The following is a 19,252-nucleotide window of genomic DNA, read 5'->3' on the forward strand; positions in this document are numbered from 1 at the left end:
CTTGGATGTTATATTTCCGAAGCACTGCCATTAAGGATGGCTGTGTGATGTAGCCCAGATCCCTGGCTGCTGACATTTTATACTGTGGGGTGTATTTGACAACAATGGTGATTCACACATGAGACCTTGGTGCAAATTTACATTTGCAATTTTGCCAATACAGACTCGTCGTGCAGGTTGTACATTGTTGACCTCTATAGGTCAGTTAGCCTGTAGCCAGACCCAAAATGACAGACTCCAACTAAACCTATTGGCAGCAATGGCAATTGGCAGCATCTAGCCGTTGTAGGCATCAGGTAAAATACTCTCCCAAGGGGTTATTTTTATCGTGCCTACGCCAGCAATAATGTTGCTTTGCTCTGGCAGCAAGTATGCTGACTGAGGCAAACTTGTAAAGTATAAATACCCTAACCATATTTCTACTCTTTAGTTAAGAAGGCAATCTGGTGCCAGTTCCTGGGTGTACTCTTTCCTTAAAAAAAAAGAAACAACATAGTATCCTCTCCGCCTTCCTTACAAATATTAATATAATATATATAAATTTAACATTTTCAAACAGCCCTCGCACTTCTCTCAACCATAGTGTTTCCAACCCATTTTAAATCATTGCCTATTCTGTTAAGCTAAGGGTGTAACCACACACATTTATTTAAACGTGCAATTTACTGATCCACGCCCCAATTCTCCTGTATACTAATTATGTTAATTATTCCCCTGATTCTCTGGGTTAGTCACTTTCTTAAAAAAAAACACAAATTTCAAACTCCAGGAAACCCAAGTCTTTTACTAGCCAACGTAAATGCCCTCCTATATGTTAATTTTCTCCATCAGGAACCCTTTTGCTTTTTAGCATAGTTTTGTGTTTTGTTTTCTTTTAAGCTGTGAGTGATGGTAGCATTATCAAAGGATCAAGTTTGCAGATATTGCTGGACCTGACAGCGTGACAGAACTAACATCAGAGTTGCAGTCATTATTAACCTGAGGTGCTTCATTGATTTTTGTGGTTATTGTGTTGTTTTAGATCTCCCACATAACTAGGCTCAGTCACTCTGTCCTCCAAGACAATTTCATTCAAATACACCATTAGCATTCAATGTTTTCAATAAAAATATATTTTTTAAGATCCACTTGTATAGACAGGGATGCGGGGGACATGCGGTAGAAAATAGTTTTAAGAAGTGCTGCTCCCTGAAAGAGTACATTGATAAGAGAACTACCCAGTTTAGATTAACTGGTGGTGGGGCACTGCAGATAAACTCTCAACACCTCTACGCTCTATCAAACATCAGTCAGGGCTCTTGTTATTGGTTTTCATCCAGTAAACCCTGCTATGGATGTTGTCTGAGGACAGCATTAAGCTCCGCTTTGATGCCCCTGCAGTCAAATAGCCTGAATATGAAAAAGGATAATTTTTGCTGGTATCGAGGATGATTAGTGTTGTGTATGTAACCGTTTACCTTTAAGGGAACTATAGAATGTAACCGTTCGCCTTTAAGAGCACTACTTTAGGGTGGCACTATCTATTGGCTCATGTATACTGTAATACCGATAGTGACCACACCAGTATATAAGGGTTGTGATACGTTAACTAGGGCAGAATCGCCCGAGCCTCTGAATAGTAAAGACGTGTTTTATTTTGTTAACAGTGGAGTCTGTGATTATTTATAATACAACCCACAGACTTAACATTGGCGACGAGTCAGGATTCGAACCCTGCGGCAGTTGTTCCACGGCGGCTTCGTCCGAAGACAGGACGTTGGAGAGGTTTCAATCCTCACCAGTCTGGAACCGACAGGCTGGAAGCGACAGGCATTAGGACCCTGAAGCCTCCATAACCTCGTGGGTAAGCCGCAGCGTTGGCTGCAAAGACAGGGCGATCGCAATCCCTGATAAGAGCCGCGGTGAAACGCGCGAGCGGGTAAGCCAGAGCCCGGGAGGGAGCGAGCAAGAGCCGCGCGAGCGGGTGAGCCAGAGGCCGGGGGCCGCTTTCAAGTGCGAGGCGCAGCCGGGCCATCGATCGCATCCGCTGATAAGGCCCGCACTCGGCCTGAAAGTCAGCGTCGGGGAACGGGTGATAACCGCCATTGAAGTGGGCGGAGAGCGCCGAGAAGCGCGGGAAAACCGCCATCGAAGTGGGCGGGGAGAGCGAGAAGCGCGGGAAAGCCGCCATTTTTCGCGGGGAAACCGCTGAAGAAGAAGGAAGAAGCGGGAAACCGCCATCTTGGAAATTATTAAGAATTTCAGGAAAGTAATAAGATTTTTCAGATAGGCTGGTGTGTTCTCAAGAAGAGAGGGAAAATAAGTATAAGTACAGCAATACTTGTGGTGTTCTCAAGAAGAGAGAAGAAAATTAATTAGAATTTTCAGAAACAAGAAATAAGTAAAGCAATACTTGTGGTGTTCTCAAGAAGAGAAGAAAATTAATAATAAGTAAAGAAATACTTGTGCTGTTCTCGGAAAGAGAAGAAGATGCCTAAGCGAGGAAATATTAATGATTTTAATGCTGAAATAGAAGACAGGGCCACGTATGGGGAATGCATAGGAATATATTGCGTAGCCATATACGCCAAGGCAATAACTTTGTTAAATTCGATGGGAGCAAAAACATACGGGCTCTTGAAACATCTAATAGCACCAGTTAAACCAGTGGACCAGACCTTCGAAGAGATCGTAGCAGTGCTGAAGGATCAAATTACTGCAAGCATTTCCAAATGCTACCGTTGTGGAAAGACAACGCACGACCAGAATCAGTGCTGGTTTAAGAATCAAGAGTGCAGGAAATGTGGCAAACTGGGTCACATCGCGAAGGTATGCAGGTCCAGAAAGAAGACCAACAAACAAAGGAAGCCACCACCACAAGAAAAGTACAACAAGGTGCATCAGGTGGCTGAAAAGAGTTCAGACGAACAAAATTCAGACTCAGACCCAAACAGCCAGGAGTTGGATAGTCTGAGAATCCACAATGTGGGTAAAGTAACTGATCTACAGACGATCTGGGTCACACTAAAAATAGCTGGAGTCCAAGTACGAATGGAGCTGGACACGGGATCAGCTGTATCAGTCATCAACCAAAAGGACTACCACCGACTATTCTCTCACATACCCTTAAGAAATACCAAGTTCGTATTACAGACATACACGGGGCATCGCGTATACCCCATGGGGAAAATAAGAGTCAAGGTGAGAGATAGGGGTAAAGTACACCCAAGAATGAATTTGTACGTACTACCTGAGGGAGGACCACCACTTCTAGGACGGGAGTGGATCAAGAAAATAGACATGGAATGGCACTACCGACAAGCAATGACGAGTGAGGACTCGGTGCAGACAAGCAGCTCAGACTCTGAGCCGGAAGACGATAAGTCCAGCTTATGTATGAAAAACAAGGTTAACATTAACTCACGGACTAAGGTTGGAAAATCGATGGCGTGCATAAAGACAGAGAATTCTGAGTCTGTTCAAGCTACAGACATATGCATTACGGAGGAACACCGGGCTCGAACTCAACGCTATTTCAAAGTACAACAACAATTAGAACAATTAAGTTACCGCCTCGTACAAGAGATGAAAACAATGAAAAAGTTCTATGACACCGAATGGGAGAGTCTGGAAAGACAACAGAACCTACTGGCTCAAGCAGAGAGCGACCATAGAGCCATCGTGACCAATTACCGATCACATCTCCCTGATGATGTTCAGGGGTTAGAATATTTGCATGATCTAGAGATACAGCAGAAGGGCAAATCACGCTGCACTGAGGATTTTGTTCTGCAATTAGAGACGGAGCTAGTGCAGGCAAAGTTAAGAGAAGTTGAATCACAGGGTGCTCTTAAGGAGATGCAGAAACAAATCTTGGACATGGAAAAGAGAAACGCTTCTTTACCTGATGAGAATAATGTGGCCATGTTGCAAGAGGAGCTTATAGGGGCGAAACTGAAAGAAGCTAAGCAAAGGATGTTGGAACTTGAAACGCAGAACCAAATCAGCGGTAATCAGCTATGTCAAGCAGAGAAGGAGTGCAAGGGTCTACATGAGAAGGTGCAATATCTCTCCGCCCAAAATAAGGGACTACTCACTCAGTTAAATGAAAGTAAACGGGAAATGGCTGAGATGGACTGCAAGAATAAAGAAGAGTTGATGGCAGTGAGACTTCGAGAGGCAGATAGCATAGCAGCCTTGGCTGAACTCCAACAGGAAATTGCGAAAGAAACAAATGAAGAGGAATCTTCAGGAAGCCAGGATTTTATTCCAGTTCTTCTCTACGACTCCTTACAAGCAGAGTGCGAGAAGTTGAAAAAACAGTATGAACAGGCCCAGACTACAATTCTGGAGGGGGTTAACTCAGCAACCTCCGAAAAGCTAGTTTCGTTGGAAGTATATGAGCAACTAAAGGTTGAACATGAGCAAGAAGTCCAAAGGCTGCAGGAAATTCTTGAGGAGCTCAGGGCCAAGACAGACTCATCGGTAGAAGTTCCATACATAGATGAGGATGTAGAGGTGAAAGACATGGCAGAACTCATAAAAATATGGAAGGAAGCCCAAGACAAATATGAGGCGGCAATTACCGAGGTTGACCGACTTGAAGAACAGTTTCAACTGGGAATGGGCCCTGAACATGAGCTAGAGAGCATCGAGGCGCAACTTCTCCAAGCACTGGAAGCCAAAGTACAAGAGGAAGAGAAGATGAAAGCATTGGAGAAAATGATGGATGAAATGGAGGAGTACGCTGAATTACGTCCAGGGGAACAGGAGAATGGGGAAACAGCTACTTCAGTAGAAGGATTAAATAGCCTGATAACGAAATCCCTGAAGGAAGGGAAAGGATTGAACGCACAAATGAGGCCAGGAGGGAAGGAAGGGCAGACATCCGAGGAAGAGCACTTAAGGTCTAAGGAACATAGAGAGTTGGTGGCGCTACAGATGGCAGCCGGGAAAAGAGCTCGGAGAGTTTCAAAAAGGCAGAAAAGAAAAAGAAGAAGCAGAAAATAATAACTGTTTAAAATATTATTACTTCTACTACCTCAGTCCGAACACTACGAAAGGTGCTAAATTTGTAAAAAAAATCCAGGGACATTATCAAGACAGCCAGTGGGTTGTATAAGTCCGCACTGCTGGTTCAACAGGACGAAAGTACAAGCTGTTAAAAAAAGGCTATGGAGGATGCTGTCTGGAACGAATTAATACCAGAGACTGAATTTATGAACTGTTCCCACAGAGACTGAACCTGTAAACTGATTCCACTGAGAGTATGTTTGTAAACTGTTATATGACGTTGACTCCATTGAGAGTATATCTGTAAATTGTTATATGACGTTGACTCCATCGAGAGTATATCTGCAAACTGTTTATATAAAGTTGAAGATTGTATGTTTAACGGGATTCTGTAAGTAATAAGCTAGGAAGGGAGGAGTGTTGTGTATGTAACCGTTTACCTTTAAGGGAACTATAGAATGTAACCGTTCGCCTTTAAGAGCACTACTTTAGGGTGGCACTATCTATTGGCTCATGTATACTGTAATACCGATAGTGACCACACCAGTATATAAGGGTTGTGATACGTTAACTAGGGCAGAATCGCCCGAGCCTCTGAATAGTAAAGACGTGTTTTATTTTGTTAACAGTGGAGTCTGTGATTATTTATAATACAACCCACAGACTTAACAATTAGTACCCGTGGAACTATATTCCAGCTTGAGTCAGTGATATACGGAAACATCCTGAGATCCTGTGGAGACACTCTAGGCTCTATAAGTTAATAGAAAACTGTGGTTTTACACTGCAGTGTATTCTGTGTGCAAAAATGTGGGAAATCCAGTAACATCCCTAGTGTACATAAAGGAATACTCAAAGCTATATTGTATATATTTTTTAAACTGGCCAGGGAGTGTAGAATTGCAAAGTGCTGACATATCATCTGATGGGCATTTTTTTTAGCCAGTTTGTTTTCCTTGGATTTTTAATTCAAAATGTGAGAAGACAGAGAGTTAGGGATTTTTTTGATGGGTTTTTAAAACTCTCAATCTGAAGTACTTTTAATAATGGGAATACTGTATATGTTAAAATACATACATTGCTAAAAATGTAAATATTATTTGCACAATTAGTAGTAAACACTTTAATGCAAATCTATTTACAATATGGTTATACAGTATTATGCCAAACATTTGCTGAAGTACTTTTTAATGATGCTAGATTAGATATTGTCTTTGAAATATTAATGCTGTAGTTTTTTTCTCTCCCTGCATCTCGTGACAGGCAATTTATTTATCTTCTATTGTGTTTCATAAAATCCATTTATGGAGTAATCAAATTGCAAGCGAACTGCATTTTATCTCTCTGGCAACACAGTTTTTAAAATAAATCCTTCAATTTAAATATCAAAAGCAGTTCAGTGTTGTGAAAGAAGACACACTGTGCAGTACATTTCATTTTCATTCTGTTCAGGCAAGAAAACTTAATGAAAAGCTTGTGATCTGGTACATATATCATAAGTGAGATGTAGCATTATCATTGAGGAACAGAAAATGTAATTCTGAAACAAAATCAATTTCCTGTGTCTCTCCGTGTGAAATGTTCTTTTAGCCTCCAAACTTCCTGGCTATTTTTACTATTATTTTGCATGTTCTGTTAAGTCATTGGAAGTCTACAATAAATAAATATTCACTGGTATTTTTAGAGTATTTGGAGCAGGCTTATTCATTATTCCCTCCTTCCTGCCCCATGTTTCTGGAGTTGATTTCTGAATTCATCATAACATTTATTATCATTGATCTAGTTACTACAGGGCTATACAGACATGGAAGGCTGAATTCTCCTCCCATTGGTGGGTTAGAGATGGAATGGGAATACAGCCCACCCAAGTTAATCTGCCATTAACCCACTGCCATCAGGGCAGGTTTTGAGCGGTAACCCTGTTCTTGATAGGGTTATCATTGACTGGAGGGAAATTCAGTTCTGGTGCTGTCTTTAAAAGGCTGCAGCCAGTTAAAGGGGCGCATCACTTTCTGAGCAACAGTAGGAAGGAAAATGTTTGAATCAGCAGATGGAAGCACCACAGATTTTTAATTGAATCTCTGAAATGAGGTTCGGAAGAGACCGACTGTTGGATGCTGAGGGCAGGGAGCCCCGTAAGACAGTGGTGCAGCCTGACTGGAAGGAGGTGGCAGAGGCAGTCAGTGCAACCCACACTACCCCACAAACTGCCACACAGTGCAAGAAGAGGTTCAGTGACCTCACAAGGATGGTCAAGATATGTCAAAGCACTGTTGCCAGTACACGTTCTTTGTCGCTTAAAATGTCTTCAATCAGCTCCTGACCTTTTGTACACTTTATTTCTCGGCATCTGTGTGTTGGGGAACTCCCTTCTGCAAAAGGTAACCTCTGCAAACATTCAAGCTCAAGTTCTTTACTCAAAAACACTTTGGCAGTGTACCTCCACATCACATCATCATGGGATGCACTTACTAATGGGGGGAAAGTTCCTGTGCCACTCGCATGCCCTGAACATTGTCTTCTGTCCCTCCAAGGAAAAGCTGGCCTAAAACCAGTGTCACAGAAATATAACTGGAGGAGCAGTAGCAGTGCTGAAGATCTTGAGTGTGAATGGAGAAAAGATGCTGCCGGTTGTGGGCCAGCAGAGAGGACAGCTTGTGGGAGAGGGAGAGATGATAGGAGAAGGTAGGAACTGCTCATTGTAGGTGGTCTCCGCTTTATGTGCTTTCTCAAAGTATTGTAATACTCTTGCACTGAGCTTTTTTTATTCATTCATGGGATGTGGGCATCGCTAGCAAGGCCAGCATTTATTGCCCATCCCTAATTGCCCTCGAAGGTGGTGGTGAGCAGTGTTCCCTCTAATTTTTACTTTAGGTGCGCGGTCCCTTTAAATTTGTCACACATGCACGGTATCTTTTCCAGTGGAACAGCTGGTGAGCGGCCTGTGTGGGACCTCACAATCGCTGCGCAGCCGCACAGCTTAGGGGGAACATTAGTGGTGAACCGTGTTCTTGAACCGCTGCAGTCCATGAGGTGAAGGTACTCCCACAGTGCCTTTAGGGAGGGAGTTCCAGGATACTTCTTTAAAGGAGAATGTCATTCTGTCTGTGTTTTACATCATAGGGTGCCGTATAGGAAAAGGCTTGTCACAGCAATGATCACCCAGGCACTCCCAATGGGGAATATACTGCCAGATCTAAAGCCACTTCCTCACCAATTTCGTCGTGGTATTATACTTGTGCAAGCACCAGCACAGAGACACCCACTTGGGAAGAAGTAGATAGTGTGTCAAAGGGGTTTTCATTGGGTGAGGCACTGAGCGCTAGTGGGCACGAGGAGCTGGGAGTGGAAGAGAGGGAGAATGCCACTTCCTCCACAGAGGGTGGAGAAATGACCACCTTCGGCTGAGTAGCCTAGGGACCCAGATCTCAGAGGTCCTGTTGTCCAAAGAGCTATGATTAGGGAACATCAATCTTATGTGCAGGCAGTGGAGATATTTTCCATACATATTGGTTGAGATAAATGGGAGATATCCTCTATCTGCATCTGCAACTCTGGAAGTTTACCACAACCTGAAGAACGCTCTGGAGACTGTGGCAGTCCGGGAGGTTTCTGCAGCATCCAAGATGCCAGGAAATGTTTCAGAGAACATTAGTGGCTTCTGGAGTGGAGCTGACAGTGCAGCTGCCATAGATGCTTTGAACAGAATGCTTTCACAGTCCTTGCAAGACTTGGTTGGGACAAGTCAATCTGTACTGACACCAACAATTAGCTCATGAGCCGGTGCCCAGCACCAGTGGCTGTAAGTAGTGAGTGCAGATGTCACTGTATCTCCAGATGGTGGCAGAGCCTGCTGCCTTAAGGCTCCCTCCAAAGCCTACACATGAGGGAGCCTCTTCAAGATAAAAGCTGCCAGCAGCTGGTCGCTCGAGGACAGCTGGAATCCGAGTCATTTCGGGCCTCAAGGGGACAGTCCCAGCCACCCACTGTGCAACCTCATCTCACTAGTAGTAGTAAATTATCAGCACAAGCAATAAATTAGCTGGCATAAAGGGTAGACATGGTGTTTAGAGGTAGTTGTAGATGAGGTGATTGGAATTTTTGGCACTTTTTGGTAGATATGTTGTGTAAAGTAAACATGGCTTGTGCACTTAGAGTTCTCAGTTTATTTCTGTGTATGCTTTCACTTTTTGGCGGGTCTGGATCACCTTCAGCTTCTGGAAGCAGCAAGACTTCATTGTGAAACGTCATACAGAAAGCAACAAGCTACAATAATTCTGGAGACTCTTGCTGAACTGCATTGCAGGGCTCTACCAGGTTTACCCAGGCACCTAAAACAGGACTTGAGTTCCTATGGTCTACTGTATGATACTTCTTGTAGTACCATGGACCTCATTGTGGTCCTCTGTCTGTGGCAGCCTTACTAGAGTCATCAGCCTTGACTTTTTAGAGGGTAGCCCTGATCAACAATCAATTTACAAATCATGAGCGTTGGCATGGTGAATTATGACATGATGAAGGCACCATAACAGTTTTGTGAGTATCATTGATGTGCAGGATAAAGTGATTGGCATTCCAAACTTGCTGGACGGTTAACAGAATGAAAGCCTTCCTTATACATAAAATTAAGAAAATTGTCACATAGACCTTATATCCCATCATAATCATAATCAACTTTATTGTCATTGTTAGTACACAAGTGCAGTACAACGAAATGTAGGCTTGCGGCTCCCGAGAGTGTACATTTAGATTAAGACATTTAAACATTCAACATTCATTTGGCTTGTAATACATTAACATAAACATAATAAAGTGCATTGGCAGATGTGCAGGCTTTAGAGTTTATTTGTGGAATTCAGTAGGATGACAGCCCTGGGAAAGAAGCTGTTCCTAAATCTGGTCGTTCGGGTGTGAATGCAGCTGTAGTGTCTCCCAGATGGCAGGAGGGCGAACAGACTGTGGCTGGGGTGGGTAGGGTCTTTGATGATGGTCCGTGACCTCCGTAAACAGCGTTTCTGGTATATGTGCTCTATGGTCGGTAGCTGGGTGCCGGTAATGCGTTGGACGGTTTTAAAGTCCTATCAATTGCTCCTTGTACCTAATAGGAGCCTTGTCACTCTCTCCCTCTCCCTGGATATGAATGGCATAGTCCTCCTGACCAAAGCATCAGTGACCTTCCTGATGCTGTGGTGAGCACTACCTGGGTGTTGTGGCCAATGTTCCCTCTAATTTTGTTTGGCGCGCGCGGGCTATTCAAAATACCACTCCTACATGGTTTTTGTATTGAAAAGCCGGCTGCGTGGGTTCCCTGGAGCGATGTGCAGTCGCACAGCTTACAAGGAGCATTGTGGCAAAGATCACGAGATGCTGTCTGGAAGAATAGCGTTGCAAAGAAACTCAGAGCAGCAATGACCTTGATAGTACAGACAATACTGTTTTAGTGGCAGTGGGCTGCAGATCTGCACCCAGCAGTTGTTATATCTCCCCAATAGCCTCCAGGGCGAAGCTCGGCCTTCTAGGTCACTCATGGCCAGAAAAGTTTAAATAGGACCTACTTGTTCTGTCGATCCTGGTGAGTACGTATGTGCATGTAAGGAAGATGCTTCACACTAAGAGCCTGCAATCTAGCCTCCTACATATACTCCTCCTCCTCCTCTTCTTAGCTTAATGGAGGGATTCCCATTGGAAAATTCATGTCTCCAGTGCAAAGCAGTACTTTAAATAAGGCAGATGAAAACTAGCAGCAAAAGTCCTGACTGAACTTCCAAAGTAACACCAACCTTCAGTAGCAGCACGCTAAATGGCCTCCTCACCAGAGGCAGTGCTGGCTAAACTCAATGGTGCAGTGAGCTGCTGAAACACTTTGTGAAAGATTGTGCTGTTTCAAATTTTAAAAACTTTATAATCATATTTCTTTGACAATTTGCATATGGCCTGTATTTTGATCACTTTAGCTGTGCACATAAGAAAAATGAGGAAAGACAATTAAGCTCACCAACATATGCCCTATCTGTTAGACAGTGCAGAAAAGTTGTCTGTCTGCTCAAAAAGCAGACAGTAGGCAACTATGCAGCTGATGTTTGTATTGATTTGTATGTGGGTTCAATGACGACACATTCATGAAAGAGAATGACTTTTTCTCTAAAGTATGTTCAACTCAGTTAACAGCATTACAGGAGACACCATCTTAGAGATCCATCTAAAACTAAACTGCTTGTCTCTCTCATGCCCTCTGCTGGTCAGGCATAAATAATCAATCGGGCAAATATGCTGGTAAGGCATCATAATCAAACAGGCAAATACCATCACTATTTGCTGATATTACAATGTTGACAATGTTTCAAGGACACTTCTCCAATATTAATCAGCATTAATTCTTGAGACTTGGTGCAGATCAGTTCTCTGTCAGCAGAAGGAACATGCAGCCTCTGTATTGATTGCTCTATTATATTTATAATAAGTTGTGGGGTGGAACCTTTTTTTTTCCTTCAAAAAAGTCCTTTGCTAATAGAAGGATGCTAATTTTCAGTGTATAGTTCTTTTAGTTTTGGGCTGTGTGAGAGAGTACCTTAATCTCATTTAGGAGAGTTTTGAATTTCTAATAGTTCAATCCGAATAGGAACACGGTAATGAAATAAGCAATAATGAAACTAACTGAATTTGATATGAATGACTCACCAATTTATTTGAGTCAGGCTTGCAATGAATTGTGACTCGGCATATATGTCCATTTGTTGGAGAGGAGGGAAAATCATTGCTGGTACTAATAGACTAACCTAGTCTGTCTCAATGTGTTTTTAAAAATATTCATATTTCTTTTCAGTTTCTAATTTAATCAAAAGTGTGATTCTTCATTGGAGAAAGGCATCTGTACAACATTCAGTGCAATCCAAGGAGCTGACATGAACCTGGAGCAGTTGGCTGAGAAAGGTAAATGTTGATCTAGGAGTAATGTCTAACTTTGTGAGTGAGTTCAGTTCTTGGGAATTTGACAGGAATGTTCAAAATTCCTACATGCAAACATGGGTGGTGTGAAGCAATTAAGAGTGGTGGGGACTGTTGGCATTGCCAGAGCCTTTCACAATAAGGATGTTAAAAGGTAATATTAGAGACATCTTGACTAACAAGACTCCCAGTAAGTTGTTTTTTATATGAAGATAATGTACAGTCTCTTTCTTTTGAAGTGTTAATTTCTCTCCATTCCACAGTTGGATTACTGTTCACTGTCCGCAGCAAGAGATAATATGCCCCTCGGCTTCTGTCAACGCAGTTACCAAGAGATGCAGGACAGTGGGTGAAGATGAACTTCCTTTCTCTTTTTTTTATTGTTCCTCCCTCCCCTAGCAGAAGCTCGGTGCACTGGGTTGGTAGCTGCAAACGCTTGTCCTATTTCTCTGAGTGTCATATGTTGGTGTTCTGTTGTATAGTGTACGTAAGTTTAAGTGAAGAGCCAGTGCTCACTGAGAACAAAGAACAGGCATAGTTGGGGGATGGGCAGTTGGCTCAGGTAACTTTAACCTTGCAGCTTGAACTTGCTGTTGGGGATAAAATGCACCCACTATTAGAGCCAGGGGAGCTTAAACAGCAGAAGAGAGGAGACTGGGGGGAAAGAGAGCAAAGGATGGCAATGGATTGTCAAGGATGGCAAAGGAGCTCCCTAGGGAGCTGCCAGCACAGGAGCCATCTTGCAGCTACAGGAAACTTTGGTTTATCCGGAGGTTAACTGTCCGGAATGCTCGAGCCACTGGCAAAAATCAGGAGCCGTTTCGTTAGTTTTTTTTTTCTTCTCGTTGCTTTTTTTTCACCAGTCAGGCTCTGCAAGGTCTCGCTGAAGCTGTTGCTAAGCTACAGAGACGCTTGCAAGGTACGGCCGACTGTTTAGAAGCTGTTGCTAAGCAACAGGGTTTGTTGCCAGATACGGAGCTCAAAATCTCCGTATGTTTCAACATTAGCGCTGGTTTGTCCTGCAGTTTTGATGGGACGGCAACAGCTCAGTCCCGTCGGTGCCGGATAGCACAAAGTTTCCTGTACTTCGCTCCCAAAGCGAGAATATCCATGCTAATTTGATCCTGTGAGAGACAACATCATTCATATCTGAGGCCGGGACCCAGGAGCGAGGACAAGCCCAGTAGCAAGGTCAAGGCGCAGGAGTGGCGCAGCATGGACCAACAGCGGGGTCGGGGCCCAGGGAAGGTGCGGCACGGGCCAACAGCGAGATCGGGAGGACCACAATGCATCCTACGAACCCCAAGCAGAGAGGACCTGCGGGAAGGTGGGAGGAGGACAGTAGCAGTATGTTTGTGTGTGCTAGGCCGTTGTAGCAAAGCCTGGTCTCCAATCGTCTTGGACCCCCTTGCCATTGGACCAAGACCTTGCTCTGTCAAGCCCGTGTGGTAGCTGGTGTGTAACGGCCACCCCACGTTAAAAGAATTCACGCACAGGCATCTTCTACCCTTTTTTAAAATGAAGTTTGGGACCTGGAATGTCAGGACCCTCATGGACAACCCCAACAGTGACAGACCGGAACGCCGTACTGCTATCGTTGCCCGGGAGCTCAGGTGCTTTGACATTGACATCGCCACCCTAAGCGAGACCCGGCGGGCAGGGGAAGGCCAGCTCAAGGAGCAAGGCGGTGGTTACACCTTCTTCTGGAAAGGCAAACCCGAAGAAGAACGCCGCCTCCATGGGGTAGGCTTCGCCATAAAAAATGAACTGGTCGGGCGTCTGAGTCTCCCCTAGTGGTATAAACGAGCGCCTCATGACTCTTCAACTCACCCTAGCCCGAAAGCAGTGTGCTACGGTCATCAGTGCGTACGCCCAACACTGGAAGCCACAGACGAGACCAAAGAAGAATTCTACTCCAGCCTCGAACAATCCCTGTCCCGAGTCCCAATGGGCGACGAGCTGATCCTCCTTGGCGACTTCAACGCCAGAGTTGGAAAGGACACAGACCTCTGGAGAGGTGTGATCGGCAGAGAGGGGGTAGGGAAAGCCAACTCCAACGGTACCCTCCTCCTGTCGAAATGCTTAGAACATGGCCTCGTCATAACCAACACCTTGTTCTGTCAGAGAGACAAGTACAAGGCTTCATGGCAGCACCCTCGTTCCAAGCAGTGGCATCTGCTGGACTACGTCATCGTCCGAGTGAGTAACCGCAAGGATGTCCGCATCACCCGCGCCATGACAGGAGCTGACGACTGCTGGACAGACCACTGCCTAATCCGCTCTGTCATCTCCATCAATGTAGCCCCAAAACAGAAACAATGCCGCAGGAAAATTAACACTGGAGCACTCAAAGACCCCGCTAAGAAAGCCCTATTCAGCCTGTGCCCCTCAAACAACCTGATGACTCCCAGTGATGAAGAGACAGAGTGCCCACAGCGTCTGGTCTGCACTCAAAGCCTCCATAATCAACACCTGTGAAGAGACGCTCGGTCACTCAACCAGGAAACACCAAGACTGGTTCAATGAGAATGACCAGGAGATCCAGGAGCTAATAAGCCGCAAGCGCAAGGCGTTCCTGATCTGGAAACAGCAACAGAACTCGAGAGCAAGAAAGCAGCTCTACAGAAGTCTGAAGGCCGAGGTCCAACAAAAAACTTGTGATCTAAAAAACAGATGGTGGGTGGAGAAAGCACAGGAGATCCAGCAGCTAGCCGACAACCACGATGTGCGTGGATTCTTTAGCGCAGTCAAGACCATCTACGGCCCAAGCACCCAAGGCCCTTCCCCACTGCGGGCCAAGAACGGAGAGGTACTCGTCAAGGACAGGGAAGCAGTCAGTGCCCGCTGGAAGGAGCACTTCGAAGATCTCCTTAACCACGACTCTGTCTTCGACACGAGTGTCCTCAACTCCATCCCACAGTATGCTACCCGCCACCATCTCAGCACAACCCCAGCCCGGCATGAGGTTGAAAAGGCCATCCGACAACTGAAAAACAACAAGGCCTCGGGAGCAGATGGAATCCCCGCCGAGGCACTAAAGCATGGCAGAGAAGCACTACTGGCACGAATTCATGAAATCATTTCTCTTATCTGGAAGGAGGAGAGCATGCCAGGGGATCTCAGATGCCGTAATTGTGACCATCTTCAAGAAAGGTGACAAGTCCGATTGCGGTAATTACAGAGGAGTTTCCCTGCTATCTGCCACAGGGAAAGTCATCGCAAGAATCCTCCTCAATCGCCTTCTCCCAGTGGCCGAAGAGCTCCTCCCAGAGTTGCAATGCGGATTCTGTCCACTAAGGGGCACAATGGACATGATCTTCACTGCACGTCAATTACAAGAGAAATGCGGGGAACAGCACCAACCACTACATGGTCTTCTTTGATCTCACAAAGGCCTTCGACACTCAACTGTGAGGGATTATGGAGTGTCCTCCTCCAATTCGGCTGCCCTCAAAAGTTTGTCACTATCCTCCGCCTGCTTCACGACGACATGCAAGCCGTGATCCTGACCAACGGTTCCACCACAGACCCAATTCACGTATGAACCGGGGTCAAGCAAGGCTGCGTCATCGCACCAACGCTCTTCTCAATCTTCCTTGCTGCAATGCTCCATCTCGCCCTCAGTAAGCTCCCCACTGGAGTGGAGCTAATTTACAGAACAAACGGGAAACTGTTCAACCTCCGTCACCTCCAGTCCAGATCCAACGTCGTCCCATCCTCTGTCATCGAATTACAGTATGCAGACGATGCTTGCGTCTGCGCTCACTTGGAGGTCGAACTCCAAACCATCGTAAACACCTTCACCGAAGCATACGAGAGCATAGGCCTTACAGTAAACATCCGTAAGACAAAAGTCCTCTACCAACCTGCGCCCACCACGCAGTGCTGCCCCCTGATTATCAAAATCCACGACAAGGCCTTGGACAACGTGGACCACTTTCCATACCTCGGGAGCCTACTGTCAATAAGGGCAGACGTCGACGACCACACCGCCTTCAGTGTGCCAGTGCAGCCTTCGGTCGCCTGAGGAAGAGTGTTTGAAGACCAGGGCCTCAAACCCGGCACTAAGCTCATGGTCTACAGGGCAGCAGTGATACCTGCCCTGCTGTTTGCCTCAGAGACATGGACCATGTACAGCAGGCACCTCAAAGCACTGGAGAGGTATCACCAACGCTGCCTCCTGCAAATCCATTGGCGGGCTAGGCGCACCAACGTCGATGTTCTTGCTCAGGCCAACATCCCCAGCATTGAGCGTGGTCAGAGCTTCGATCAGCTCCGATGGATGGGTCACATTGTCCGCATGCCCGATACGAGACTCCCAAAACATGCGCTTTACTCGGAGCTCCGGCACGGCAAGAGCGCCCCAGGTGGGCAGAGGAAACGCTTCAAGGACACCCTCAAAGCCTCCTTGAAGTGTACCATCCCCACCGACACCTGGGAATCCCTGGCCCAAGACCGCACAAAGTGGAGGAGAAGCATCCGGGAAGGTGCTGAACACCTCGAGTCTCTTCGCCGGGAGCAAGCGGAAGCCAAGCGCAGGCAGCACAAGGAGCGCGCGTCAACCCAAGCACCCCACCCCTTCAACCACCGTCTGCCCCACCTGTGACAGAGACTGTAGGTCCCGCATTGGACTCATCAGTCACCTGCGAACTCATTTTTAATGTGGAAGCAAGTCATCCTCGGTTCCGAGGGGCTGCCTAAGAGAAGAGAAGAGTGTACGTAAATACGTAATACAGGTAGACTACCTTTTATCCGAACTTCCGAAAACCGAAACCCTCTAAAAACCGAAGGTTTTTTCGTTCAGCGTAAGTCGTGCGCATGACATGACCAGAGTGGCGCACGACTTACGCTGAGCAGAGGGTCAGCGTAAGTCGTGCGCCCGACCCGACCCCCCCCCGCGGAACCACCTGACTCTCTTCCAAAGGCTTGAAAGCAACGAGAGCTCTGAGCCTGCGGCGGTGACGGCCCCTGTTCCGACCGAGCACGACAACTTGTTGGTGGAAATGCGGAACTTCATTGCATTCCAGGCTAGCAGCGACGGACAAGCCATGACTGCGGACCACCCCCGCCGACGCCGACCCCGCCGACCCACCTTCCGAAATCCGAAATTTTCCGAAAACCGAAACACGGCTGGTCCCGAGGTTTTCGGATAAAGGATAGTCTACCTGTACATTCACTAATCTTGTAAATTTAGTTTCAATTCAGACAAATAAATTCCTGTTAGCTCCTGCTCTAGCATAGGACAAAGGGCAGCAGGCCTATCATTCGAGCAAATGTCTGTTAATATGCAGCAACAGAAATAACGTGCTAGTAAGCTTTTTAAAAAGATAAGGAAAATTACATTAATCCGAAGATCACTGGACTGGGATTCCTTCATAGACAATGTGTTAAATGTTGCAGTGGAAACCTTTCAGAAGCAGTCGAAAGAGTGTGGGGGGGAGGAAGTAAAACTTTCTCCATATTCGTTCCATCTCCATATTCCTTCCCCCATAGAAACCCAGGGAATGTAAATAAATGTGATGATACACCATAACCTAGCTTTTTTTTTTTGGCAGAACTTTGTAAAGAGGAGGAAGAACAGAGGATTTTGAGTGATGAAACTTCTGTTTCTGTGCTTACTCCATTAGCTGGAGGTGCTTCCCTGGATCTCAATCACCCTTTTTATGATGTGGCAAGGCATGGAATAGTCCAAGTAGCAGGTGGGAAAATAAAAATTAAATTGTCTTTACTCCTTTATCCATAGTGTGACCTAGGAACTATTAGTACAGGATTTGTTTTGAGTTTCCTATTTATTGAATAGGCAAATGAATATAGTATACAAAATAACAGATATAACTTAATATAAAACAGTACAACAGAATAAGGTTACAAAGATAATTACACTTTGAGATGAAGAAACAGTGAGATATGCCCATCTATTGTGATTGGCTTCAAATCTATTATATATTAAAAACCGTGTGTCACAACATTCCAACGGTAATGCTCCTGTGGGTGACACTGTGAGCATCTTGTTACATAACATTATGTAATGGGGCCACTTAAAGCAAAAATAAGTAACCAACCTTGAAATCACGTAAGAGGGGAAAACATTGTAATGAAAAGGTTCTTTTATATAAAAAAAACCCCCAACCAAATCAGTTTTAAACATAAGGAAACACCGAGCATCTTTTACAAAATTGGCATGATATTTGATCTTGGAAATCAATGAAAAGGGTCATTAAAGAGCCAGCTGTAGAACCACTTATGGTTAGCTGCAGCTGAATGAGACCTGTAAGAGGACGTCGCTGCAAACTTCTCACCAGTTGGACTGAAACAATTTGGAAAAAATAAATTCTCCCTCTCCAGAACGACCCAGAGATTGGATAAATCGTGAGCACCCACCCTGTAAGAAAGATCGTACTCTCAGAGGAAATCCATTCAGCTGTACAAAAAAATTATAAACCGAAGATGTGAAAACCTACTGACTCTGCTCTTGCCCTTCCTTCGCTCCTCGCCTCCACCTTGGTCCAATTATCTCCCCATCCACTAACCCTATTTTGACCCAAAAAGTTCCCTTCGATTTGATTCCACATGTGCAACGCACAGGAGATTAACACATTTATATCTGTCAACTTTATCCATTCTGAATTCCTATGTTCACGTCTATAATGGGCATTGCCTTTGAAAACGTGTTATGCTCTAATTACACTCTTACCCACACACACACCCCCACCCACCCAGTGCCACCACTGGCAGGAAGCTGTAATTACAGTGTGAGAAATTTACATAGGAAGTTTTCATTCTAAATGTGAACATAGGAATTTAAAATGGAAATATAAAAATAAGACATAACGGCCCAAACACTGCTTTGGTTAGACTTGCCCATGCCTGTTTAATCTCCGTGATATTTTGCCCTGCAAGTTGCTGAAAGTGCGGCACCCTCGACCGGGCATCTGGGATCTGAGTGAACAGGACAAGCAACTGTGCATCTCTTTAACCAATCAGACTGAAGGATTGTGAAATTAACAGCACAAGGTCTGAACAAGACAGTGTAACTTAGAATGGTGAATTCAATATCAAATCAGGTACAGAAAGAGAAATAGAGGGAAAGAAAGATTGGAGTAAGAGAGAGAGAGAAAAACGAGACTGGAAGAAAAAGTAAAATAAAAATGTAATTTTCAATGTTTTAATAATCTCCAACAACAATTACAATTTGAAAGAATGAGACTCAACACTTGTGCCAGAGAGGTTGATTGGAAGTAATTAACACTTATCACGTTAAAAGGGTTCTTAGACTTGAAATGACTTGACTTAACTTTCTGTGGCGAGTTTAGTT

The 19,252-nt window shown here is 45.0% G+C and overlaps 1 protein-coding gene across 7 annotated transcripts in view; it reads left to right on the forward strand.

The window, feature by feature from the left end:
• Positions 1–19,252, forward strand: part of LOC147106078 (rho GTPase-activating protein 8-like) — an 89,796-nt gene that overhangs the window by 13,469 nt on the left and 57,075 nt on the right. For 2 of the 7 annotated variants that reach the window (XM_086008826.1, XM_086008819.1), the window contains exons 2-4: positions 11,816–11,922; positions 12,201–12,282; positions 17,493–17,636. In XM_086008826.1, the coding sequence (XP_085864952.1) occupies positions 12,237–12,282; positions 17,493–17,636 (190 nt within the window). In that variant the 5' untranslated portion in view covers positions 11,816–11,922; positions 12,201–12,236. Of the gene's footprint in view, positions 1–7,543; positions 7,678–11,815; positions 11,923–12,200; positions 12,283–17,492; positions 17,637–19,252 lie in introns of those variants that run through there. The other 5 variants (XM_086008821.1, XM_086008823.1, XM_086008820.1 and 2 more) reach the window with 4 other exon arrangements.

This window comes from Somniosus microcephalus, chromosome 16, assembly GCF_052327205.1.
Source record: "Somniosus microcephalus isolate GS21.2 chromosome 16, FLI_Smic_1.0, whole genome shotgun sequence".
NCBI classification, from domain to species: Eukaryota; Metazoa; Chordata; class Chondrichthyes; order Squaliformes; family Somniosidae; genus Somniosus; species Somniosus microcephalus.